The following is a 12,313-nucleotide window of genomic DNA, read 5'->3' on the forward strand; positions in this document are numbered from 1 at the left end:
CCCCTACAGTAACACGCTTCCTCCAAGACCATATGCACTCCAACAAAGCCACACCTCCTAATAGTGCCACCCCTTTGGGAGCTATTTTCTTTCAAACCACCATACAAGATATCTACATTAGCAGAACAGGAGTAGGGAGATAGTTCAACAGAAAGGCCCTTGTCCTGCAAGCACAAGGCCTGGCAGTTAATCCCCAACACCACATACACAGCAGGTGTGCATGAACAACCTGCTTGTAATCTTAGTGCTTAGAGGCTGAGACAGGACCCTCAAGACAAGCTTGAAATTGGAAAGCTCTGGATTTAAACAAGAGTTCCTGCCTAAATATATAAGGTGGAAAGAAATTAAGAAAGACACCTGAAAATAAAAATAAAAAAGATATCTGATCTCAACCTTTTGTCTGAAAATGCACGTGAATATGCATACATGCATACACACTCCATACAAATGCATGCATTCAACATACACAAAAAGAAAAACATATAGTAGAGAATATATTCATCCACAAGGCTGCCTTATGTTGTTGTTGCCCTTCATGGCCACAACCTCTCCTTCCTACCAGCATGTTGCTACTCAACCCCTAACAATTACTAGTATGTTATCTATTCCCAAACTTTGCCATTTGAAGAGTATTATACATATAGAATCATAGCTTATTGAGTAAGCTTCTACCCTTCACCCTGCATAATTCTCTACATGTATCAATAATTCATTCCTTCTTATTGCTTTGTGGTATACTATGTAATACATGTACCACCATTTAACTATTCACCTGCTAAAGGATATTCAAATTGATTCTTGTTTTCACCTATTAGATAAAGCTGCTATGAATATTCATGTACAAGTCCTGCATGTCCCTGTCCTCATTTCTTGGGTATAAATATCAAGGCTGCAACTGCTATATTACATAGTATTTATATGCTTAGATTTTTTTTTTTTAACAAACTACTACTTTGTTTTCCAAAACATCCTGTTGTGGACTGAACACAAAATGTCCCTTACAGACTCATATTCTTAATACCTGGCTTCCAGCTGGGGGTTCTAGTTTTGGAGGCTGTGGAGGAGGCAAAGCCTCGCTGGAAGATATAGATTGCTGAGGATAGGTCCCTGGCCACTTCTCTGCTTTCTAAACCCTACCTGTTGTAAAATGGGATGTTCCATTAAGTCTTCCTGCCACTGGCAAGGGAAGTCATTTGGTCACTGAGACAGAAAAGTAACTAACACATGCATTCCCTTCCATATCTCACTACCAATGCAAACATAATACTTTTTTTGTAGTCCAATCTGGTGCAATTTCTTATTTCAGTCATTCTGAAAGGTATGGAGAAGCATCCTTTTTTGAGACAGTGTCTCACTATATAGCCCTTTTGCCCGAATTTATTATATAGCCTGGCCCCAAACTCACAGAGATCCACCTGCCTCTGCTTCTACTTCTGCTGGAGATAAAATTGTGCACTGCTTGTATACTACTATCTTATTCTAATTTTAATTTGCATTTTGTAAGAGGAAAATTATGTTGAATATGCTTTATTGTGCGTATTTGTGATCTGTATCCTCGCTGCTGAAACGTCTGTTTATACCTTTTGCACATCTTCAAATACTACAAAACAAGTGGGCCACAATAATCCCGAGAAGGGAAAAGGGGGCCCATGGAATTCCCTGAGTTCAGAAAAACAGACACGAGAGTTCAGAGAAGGAAGGGAAGTCAGAATTTGCTGAGAACTACAGAGCTTCTTAATTAAATACTTCAGAGACATGCACAGGGAACCTCACTTTTGTAGCTGAGTACTGACATGGGAAGAAACAAGATGCCACCAGGTGTCAGCAGTAAGGACATCCTAAACTTACGCGTAGGTAAGAAGAGCTTGTCTACTATCCAGAGGAGAAGACTTGTCAGAAACTGGGTTCAAACAAGGCTCACTAAGGCTAAACCAGCCCTCAAGTATATTCCAGAGCCAACCTCACCATGAAAACAAAACATAGGCCTTTGAAAAGATCAAAAGTTATAAGTCCGTGCAGTTGATCAGGAAAAGAAGTGAGAGGAAGAAAAGATTATTAGTATCAGTACAGTGAAGTACACATTCCCGCCGGGTGGTGGTGGTGCACGCCTTTAATCCCAGCACTTGGGAGGCAGAGACAGGCAGATCTCTGTGAGTTTAAGGCCAGTCTACAAGAGCTAGTTCCAGGACAGGCTCCAAAGCTACAGAGAAACCCTGTCTCAAAAAAAAAAAAAAAAAGAAAAAAAAGAAAAAAAAAAGTATACATTCCCCTGGTGTCACAGACAGTAAGTAGGTAGGAAAGATTATGAACAATATTTTTTTAACAAGACTTTGTATGAAGTATGCGAAACTTATAAAACTACTTTCAAAGCTTAATTAAAGTATTAAAGAAATTCAATTTATTCTTGCAAGTCTACACATGGACCTGCACACACATTCCAAAACACAAAAATCCCCCAAGCAGGCCCAGATAAACTCCACTAATGATTATGGATTAACAGCACTTCAACACAAACTTCCAGAAAAGACTGCAACCCCAGTGCATGGCATTACTCTGAAATCAAGTCCAAAGACAGTATAGGATAAAAGAAAATCACTAGTAAGTAGTAGCCTTTAAAAATACCAGCATTAAAAAATAAACTTTGCAAACAAATACAGAGACACACAGCCAGACATTATACGGAGAGGGAGTCCTTGGAACACACAGCTCTAAATGGGATGTCTCCATTCAATTCGTCCCCTCAGAGCTCAGGGAACCCCAAGGAGTTTGTGAACTAGTGGATCTTATGCCTTCCTTAGGGCTCTTTTCCTTCTGTTGCTTTGCCTTGTGCAACTCTGATGGGATGTTTTTTGTTTTATCTTATTATATTTTATTTTGTTATGTTTTATTGTTATCTCTTAGAAGCCTGTTGTTTTTAATGGGAGACGAAAAGGTAGTGGATCAGGAGGTGCAAGGAGGTGGGGGAAGGAAATGGAAGGAGTAGAGGGAGGGGAAACTGTAATCAGGATATATTGTATGAGAAAAGAATCTATTTTTAATAAAAGGGGGGAAAGCCTTTGAAAACTGAGTCTAGCCATACATTATCATGACAAAAATAGGTTTTAACACACATCATAATTATTCTAGAACTAAAAAACCAACGTGGGGCTCTTTTTCTTTAATTGTTGTGACATGTGTATGTATGTATGTGATGTGCATTCCTAAACATATAAATACAACCTTCTCAATCTGTATGTTACCTGTATGTATGTATGTTTTCAGGGCTGACATTTGGTATTGGACTAGCAATGAAGCGCAGTGGCAGAGCATGTGCCCACATGTGCAAAGCTCTAGATTTCACACCTAGGAAAACACACACACACACACACACACACACAGAGTCAAATGATTTTCAATCAGTGCGCTAAATCAAATTAAAGGAGAGTGATATAATACTGAGATATGAAAAAGCAAATTTAAGTTCTGATGCCTACCATCTATAAAGATAAACTCAAGGGAGGGGTTGGAGGGAGGAAAGGAAAGGGAGAAAATGATGTAATTATACTTTAATTTCAAAAATATTAATTAAAAAATGATTCTCAAATAAGCCTAAATGCAAGCATTAAAGTCATATAATTTCTAGAGAAAAACATTTTGAATAAGGTAAAGATGTTTTAAACAGAACATATAAAAATATGAGTTAAAGGAAAAATGAAAAATATAACTTCATAAAAATTTAAGGCTTCTATTTGAAAGATGCTATTAAGGAAATAAAAAGGTGAGTTACAGTTTATGAGAAAATACATGTAAAATACCTAACTGGTAAAGTACTTGCATCCAAGATACATAAAAGCTCTTAGAGCTGGGAATGGTGATGTACATATATAATCCCAGTACTAGGGATGCTGAGGCACAAGGATAATGCATTCATGAATAACTAGCCTGGGTGCTATACAGTGACTATAGCCCAGCCAGGGCTACTGTATCACAAAACTTTGTCTCAAAAAAGACAGTAAATAAAAACTTAATAAAAACACATTCAAACCGACAATCAAAAATAATAATTAGAACAAGCTCTTCAACAAAGATATACAGTTTGGAAATAAGCACATGAAAAAATGTTCAAAGTCACTGGGAAAATGTAAATTTGACTTATAACTGCAATACCACTGTAATCTCACAGAATGGCTAACATTTACAGAGACATTGTATTAGCAAGGATATGGGATAACTAACTCACAAGCTACTGGTGAAAATGTACAGCCACTTTAAAGCTAGCTTACAGTGTCTGTAAATTTAAACATATACGGACTATAAATCCTGAAATCCCAGTCCTATATTGAAAGAGAAGCACAGTGTGTCCAAAAGAAGCCATGAGCAGCCTTGCATGCAAACCTCACAGCAGCTCGGACCCCACAGTCCAAAGCCAGAAGAGCCTGGTGTTAATCAGCTAGTGAGTGGATGAACAAGCTGTGGCATATTTATACAACACTCCAGTAACTTCAGAAAGAATGTGTGACTCAACAACACACATGACTCTCAAAAGCATTACTCTAAACAGAAGATGCCCACCACAGCGCATCTGCACTACAACCCATTGATACAGGAAAAGCCCAATTATTGGGGTGGAAAGCAGCTTAGGGGCTGCCAGAGGCAGGAGGGCAGGACTTTCTAGCACCATGAAACTGTTCTGAGTGTGATTACAACGTAGATGTTTGCCAAACTTTCCAACTGCACATTTATAAAAGGTAAACATTATAAAGTGAGAACAGAGATTTGTCATGCCTCAGTACCAGCTGATTTTTAAGGAAACTGGTAAGAAGTCTTTTCTGGGTGACAGCTAAAAAAGAAGGGGGCATTTTACCTTCCCAGTCTTCCATGTAAGGGGCTTCCTCAGCTTCCTTCTCTGGAGTAGATGTGTCAATGAACTTGCCTTCTTTCATGACCCTCGTGATTTCTCGGAGCTGATGCAGTAATCGTTTCTCTTGGTCAGATGTCACAGTCTGTGCTCTGCTGAGAAACAGACAATCCAGCCATTTGGTGGTCAGCACTCCTAAGCAATGGGGAAAACTTCGCCATGATCTGTTTGGATCCTCACAGAGGAGGTCTAACAGCAGGTGATTTTCTAGGATTGACTCTGGAATGTCATGGTTGGTGCCAGAGATGTTAGTTCCATGTTGTGATCTTACAAACGGGAGTCTACTCTCCAGAGTACTTCAGTGACGGCTTGAGTCCATGATTACTGAGATGGAAACAAGACCCCAGTGGTCTCAGCCGTACATCTCACAAGGCTGAGCCCCCAGACTCTCAATTTCCCTCAAACTCATACCTTATTCCCTTTACTATGAGACACTTCTCTGAAGCAAGGATGTCAAAGAAAAATATTCTAGACCATTAGTCTCAACCACAGAAAAACACTGGACTGGAATCCGAAAGGCTTATTCTCAGAACACTCAATCATGTAGAGAGAGAAACTGACAACCTGAGATCCACAAACTGAAATTTACACATGGTGATTACAGTTCGTGCCTTTTCTTTTTCCGTCTCTCCTTTCCCACTCCCTCTCCTCCCCTTTCTTTTAGAACTCCGATAAGCAAACACTCTACCAATGAGCCAATACCCCACCACAGTACTCAATTTCTACAGTTTAGAAAACTGCACCTGACTGCCAACTTAGCTGTGGTTCTAGGCAAATACCTGCAAGAACAGCACCAGACCTGAGGGAAACAAGGCCCTGGAGAGGAAACGCTGCATCATACAGAAAGGCAGGGTCCTGGACAGCAAACAGAAACCTGTTTTGAGGCCAGTTCATCTAGTGGAGGAATTGAGAGAACTGCTCATTCTCTCCTTAAAGCCCCAAGCACCCAAATCAGAGCCGCAGGAGAAAACCACGCACCAGTTATGGAGGGGCCCATTCCTCTCTCTGCTCAGTGAGATCTGCACTGGGCTCCTCTCTGAGCTCACCTGACAGGAAAAACAGGCTTCTCCTTCAAACACTGAGCAGGTAACTGAGGAAAAGGGTGTGTCACTTCCACCCCCCTCACTGGGAAGAAAACAAAATCAGCTCTGTTCTCCAACTTCCTCTAACGAAAATGACCCATTTTGTGGGAGAGTTCAGGGGTAGAATAGGACAACCTGCCTGCGTTCACAAAGCTCTGGCTAGCAGGTTTACAGACCGTTTCTCTAACTGTACACGGAATAGTCTGACACTAAATGAAACAAAACTGAGCCTCTGTTCCTAACTTATGGAAAATGGAAACCTTTAAAGTACAACAGATAAAATGACAAACTAAAACATCCTTTTAACTTTGAAAACATATGTCTGCCTGCCCATTAAACAGAGTCCAGGATACACATGTCACCTCTTCAGGATTTACTACAGTGAACGTTTTTATGGAATTCTTGCTATCTCAGCTTGCCTTGAAGCCCCCGCAGGGCAGTCAGACTGCTTGTGGCAGCACACACAGCACGCCTACATATCCGTCTGGCTGGTCTCTCATTTGTTTTCCTCTACCTCTGAAATGTGGTCTTCACTCTGTCATTTACCAAATCTTACAGAAATCATCAGTGACTGTTTTACTCCTGAGTCCAGGGGTCTTTATCTTCCAGTTTGTTCTTTCCGATTCTTACCATAGAGGATCCTTCTGAAACTTCTGCTTTACAGGAGCACACCTGTATCCCTCCCTCTTCTCTACTGCTTTACAGGAGCACACCTGCATCCCTCCCACTTCTCTACTGCTTTACAGGAGCACACCTGCATCCCTCCCACTTCTCTACTGCTTTACAGGAGCACATCTGCATCCCTCCCACTTCTCTACTGCTTTACAGGAGCACACCTGCATCCCTCCCACTTCTCTACTGCTTTACAGGAGCACACCTGCATCCCTCCCACTTCTCTACTGCTTTACAGGAGCACACCTGCATCCCTCCCACTTCTCTACTGCGTTACAGGAGCACACCTGCATCCCTCCCACTTCTCTAGGCATTTTACTTCTGACCTTGGCCTACTCTCTCCATTTACTAAAGCCAGTCATGATCCAGCATCACAGATTAAGTCATTACCTAAAGAGAAGATATCCGAACCCTATCTTTAGTCTTTACTTTTTACCCAGATGTCCCTGTTGTCTAGTTATTTCCTCAGCATCTCTACTTGGGGACTTGTCATCACACTAAATTTCAAATTAACCCTAAATTCAGTCCCTCAAAACCAAGGCCCACAAGAAGCTACATGAACAAGCAGAACAGAATAACAGGTTATCTATGGCAGATTCCAAAATGTTAGAAAAATATAAGGTCACAGGTGGTTAAATAATGTCACTTGACATTTAATCAAAGAAATCATCAAGTCCAAATCTAAGAGTTAAATATGGATAGAACAAAGCAGAAAGGAAAGACCAAGGCTAACACCAGAATATGATGGTCTCAAAGATTTGGTGATCTCATCTTTCACTATGACCTTGATCGTATCCCCAATAGCACATAGTCCTGTAGCTATTATATATTATATGTGGCTATTCTGACAGCATCTCAACCATATTCAAAGTTCAGTCCATGTTCATTATCTCAAAATCCTCATTTTCTTTCGTGTTTAATCTTAGTTAATGCCAGAATCTCCCAAGAAGTACTATAAATCTTCAGGGATCTTTGTATCTTTCCATTCCTTCCACGTTATTACCTAGTTGGTTTCCTATGGGGGCACAGTCTCTCTTTTGCTCACACTATAGGTTAGGGTACAGCCATTCATCCCTTTACCTTCCTTTGACAGTGGTCAAGTGGCAGTCTTCCTATTCCATCTTCCTGTCTGTCGTGATTGGTTCATTAAATGTTGCTTGACCTAGATTGAACCAGCTGAGTGGAGGTCAATGCCTCAGAAAAGGAAAATAGATTTGCAAGGTCCTAGATGCAAAGATGTTTTGGGGGGTGGGGGAAGGAGTAGTTACATGTGTTGGGGGGAGGGTGGGGCATGTACAAGAGAGCATGTGAGGGAGGCTGGCAAGGCCAGGGCACTCAGGAGTAGGCTCTTTCTAACCAGCGCTTTCTCAGGCTACACCATGTTTCTAGAATATAAGTCATTTCTGACCAGACACTCTACTCTTGGAAGGAAACCTTGCTAATTCTAAAGGCAAAATAAGAACATCTCACCTTGCTTCCTTAACTGTGTCTCTGAGTTTGATACTATGTTTAAAATCAGACATAACATAGAGGTCACTGTACATGTACAGACCTATACTCCTGAGGTGAAAGGTGCCTCAAAAATTTATGAGCCACATCAGGAACCCTTTTCATGCTTCTAGTCATACATAGATATATGAAGGTACAGTTTCAGGATTGACTATTTCTCTGTTTCAGGACAACATCTTGCAGTCAGGAACACTATGGAAAGTATGCAGTATATGGATACCATACAAAAGGTTAGAGCTGTAAGCAAGCTTGTGCTCCTTGTCTTAAATCCTTTCCTTGCCCCAGAAGTCAAGATGTCATCAAAATCATCTAACAGAAAACACTGGAGCATCCACAGTTCTGAGAATCACGACTGCTAGAACTACAGGCACAGAAGGAAACCTGGTGCACATCTCACCCTGCACAGGAACCTATTCAAATGGATCAAAGGAGAGGATGAAAACAGAGTCCACGCAAAAGTCTGTAAGGCCCAGCCCACCCAGGACTAGGTAGGTCATGCTAAGTTCTGCAACTCTTAGCTTGCTAGAGGAAAGCAGGTGAAACACTTCAAGATCTAGGCACAGGATTTTTATTTCAGGGATCCAAATAGCACAGGAAACTCCATAAGAACTGAAATAGGACTATGTGAAATTAAAAAGCTACTGCACAGCAAAGGAAACGATCACCAGAGTGAAGGATGCCTGCAGAAATGGTACAGGATCCTACTGGCTACACAACAGACAGGGGACTAAGATCATAGAATAGATAAAGGACAGAAAATTAAAAAATCTAATCATACAAACAATAAAAAGCCTACTGAACTGAATGTACAGTTCTCAAAAGAAGAAACACAGATGCCAATAAGTGCATAAGAACCTATAAAAGTCAGGGTAGTTCTCCACCCAGACAGGAAAGTCACACACATTTGTACATTAGATAATGTCTACAAAAGCAGTTAGCTCAGAACAGTCTTTAGCAAGTTTAGTGAACCTTTATATACACACACAAGTACAGTCATGTATATATGTGACTTCAGAAAACATTTTAGGTTTTAAGCCTACTTTCTGAACTGCGAAGAGGTCAAAGTTCCTGACATAGACAGGCAATGTTCCAGTGTTCATTCTCATGAATAACGTTTCAATAGCACAGGAGATAATATAAGGAAATGTCAGGCCATGAAGCTGCAGTGTGAGGATGCCTATTCCTCTTTTCTCTCTCTCTCCCTCTCTCTCTCTTTTGAGACAGAATTTCACTGTTAGCCCTGGAACTTGTAGACCTGGCTGGCCTTGAACTCAGAGACCCACCTGCCTCAGCCTCCCAAGTGCTAGGATTAAAGGTGTGCCACAGTTCAGCTCTTCTAATATGCATCCAGGGATGGGCAAACTAGATGTCAAGGAGCAGAGGAGGAGACACAGAGAAGAAGTACTTGAAAGATGGCAAATATAAGAGGTCAATGCCTGTTCCTTGCATCAAAGACTCCATAACTGTGGACAACTGTGGGAGAGACTGTTCACTATCCCGCATGAGACTGTTATGGCCCACCGTGAAGTTCTCCCTCCTTTCCTGTTAGAAAGTTCAGCTGAGACTCTCTGTCTTGGTACATAGCATCCACAGTATCACATTCTGGCTTTTCCTCCCTGGTTTTGTTTTTTAATTTGTTCCCATTTTCATAAACCTCTTGCCCCTTCTTTTTCAGATCCTTGGCCAGTGTGGCAGAGCAGAAATGTTCCTTCCTAAGTGTTTGCCTGAATATATGTCTGTGCACTACATGTGTGCAGTGTCCAGGGAGGCAAGAGGAGAGCAATGGATCCCCTCCCCTGGAACTGGAGCTACAGACAATGTGAGCCGCCATGTGGGCGCTGGGAACTGAACCCAGGTCTCTGGAAGAGCAGCTGTGCTCTTAAGTACTGCATCATCTCTCCAGCCCTTTGTTTGTTGGTTTTTCGTTTTTTAATTTGGTCTCAGAAAATATAACACACAATAACCAGATTTTACTTAATATTTTACATTAGCCAACTAGGGAAAGATACTTCTTAAAACTAGGTTATTTGATCCTACATGATTTACAAATTTCAAACTCTCACAATAATTCATACCACATTTAATGCTTGAAAATAGGTTTCTCAATAATATGAAACTGGATTTCAACTGAGAAAGAATACATATATTACACCTAACCTGACAATTACTAAGACAAAACCATGTAAGACTTACATGTCTATACATCAAAAGCAAAAAGATACTCATGAAATTATCTGAGTCCTATTTGATGAAAACTTACCTCTTGAGCCAGGTATGGTGGCGCATGCCTTTAATCCCAGCACTCGGAAGGCAGAAGCAGACAGATTTCTGTGAGTATGATGTCAGCCTGGTCTACAGAGCGAGTTCCAGGACAGTCAAAAGTACATAGTGAGACCCTGTCTCATAAAGAAAAAAAAAAAAGTTTTGGATGTGGAATCACATGTCTTTAATTACAGAACCTGGGAGGCAGAAGCAGGAGGATCTCTGAGTTTGAGGCCAGCGTGGTCTGCTGAGTGAGTTTCAGGACAGCCAGGGCTACACAGAGAAACACAGTCTCAAAAACCAAAAACAAACAAAGAAAAAGAGAACCTTTACCTGATGAGCCATCACACTGCCCCATTGTTTCACCCAGGAGGTAAGGGCAGTGAATTTGAGGCCAGCCTAGTCTAGTCTTAAGACAGCCAAGGCAACACAAAGAAATCCTGTCTCAAAAGTGAGCAAGTAAACAAACAAAAAAGAAAACTTACCTCTCACCATTAGGTCCCACTCTATTGATTAATTTTTCCATGGCTTCTTCTGTCTCTTTTAGTTTTTCTTGCAGTTGAACAAGCTCATAATTGGCTGAAAAACAAGCATCAATCTAAGAACCATCATATCCCATTCCCTAAACCCTTTCAAGAAACGGCTAGCTGGGATGATCTGTGATAATCCAGGCTTCTTCAGAGACTCAGGAGAATAGACATGAGCTTCTCTAACTAAAACAACCAGCACAGAAAAGGCTTGGAGGTCTGGCCACGAGGATCAACAGGATACTCACTTAGGGAATGATAAATAAATCACTCCTTCTTCCACACAGAATTCAAAAGAGCGAACTAAAGAAAACATCTAACACTGAAAACACACCCTGCAAAGTCGCCCCGGCGTAAATGCAGAAGGTGGATGACAGCTTGTGATCCACACAGTGCCCCTGGGTAAGGTGCCAAGCCTAGAGAGTACTAGAAAAAAGGATCAGGACTCTGAGGTGAGCCCTGTTTGCCTGTATTTATGGTTTGGAATTAATAGTTTCATTGCTATATTTCTTCAGTAGGAAATCCTGAATTATGGTTGAGACCTCCTTGCTCAAAGTTTTCTGACCCTAATTGTCTAGAATAAAAAAATAGACCATGCTAGGGTATCCAGAATTGCAGTTTTCTCAGACAGGGTCAGTAGAATGTAGACAATACAACATTCACACACACACACAACACACACACACACACACACACACAGAGCAACAGCACAACAGCAAAAAAAAAAATACTCAAAACCATGAAGTGCACTTTCAGGCAGTAAGAAAACTAAATGTACCTCAGCATATGAACACCTAGACTTCTATTTCACACCTTTCCTGTGTAGACCTGCTGGCTTCAAACTTACTCTATAGAGCAGCCTGGCTTCAAACTCAGATCCAGCTGCCTCTGTCTCTTGAGTGCTAGGATTAAAGGTGTGCACTACCACTGCCTGAATCTAAAAGGCCTTAAGGCCTTTTCTTTCTTTCCTTTCCTATTTTTTTTTTTTTTTGGAGACAGGGTCTCTGTGTAGCCCTGGCTGTCCTGGAACTAGCTCTTATAGACCAGGCTGGCCTCAAACTTACAGTGATCCACCTGCTTCTGCCTCTGTCTCCTAAGTGCATGTCTGACTCTAAAAAGTCTTTTAAGCCAGTTAATTCCTGTGAAGTGGGTGCAAACTGCACTATGTGACGCTGAAGTTATTGTTAATAATTTTATTCTGAATTAAAAGATAAAGCTGACTCACCGTGATTGCCATTGTTATAAAAAGCAGTCTTGGGAGTCCATTTTACCATTTGATGTACTTCTTTCTCTGACAAAAGAAGGTCTCAACAGTCTGTTTTTTATTTTATTCATTATTAGAGTGTGTATTTTGTTTTTTTTTT

General features: G+C 41.0%; 1 protein-coding gene across 2 annotated transcripts in view; it reads right to left on the reverse strand.

Annotated features, from left to right (window-relative positions):
• Ric3 (RIC3 acetylcholine receptor chaperone) overlaps positions 1-12,313 on the reverse strand; it is a 51,256-nt gene that overhangs the window by 9,328 nt on the left and 29,615 nt on the right. Inside the window, exons 4-5 of one of the 2 annotated variants that reach the window (XM_005350970.2) lie at positions 10,908-11,001; positions 4,844-4,989 (exon numbers count right to left, since the gene is read on the reverse strand). In XM_005350970.2, the coding sequence (XP_005351027.1) occupies positions 4,844-4,989; positions 10,908-11,001 (240 nt within the window). Of the gene's footprint in view, positions 1-4,843; positions 4,993-10,907; positions 11,002-12,313 lie in introns of both variants that reach the window. The other variant, XM_005350969.2, reaches the window with a different exon arrangement.

Source organism: Microtus ochrogaster, chromosome 8 (genome assembly GCF_000317375.1).
Source record: "Microtus ochrogaster isolate Prairie Vole_2 chromosome 8, MicOch1.0, whole genome shotgun sequence".
NCBI classification, from domain to species: domain Eukaryota; kingdom Metazoa; phylum Chordata; class Mammalia; order Rodentia; family Cricetidae; genus Microtus; species Microtus ochrogaster.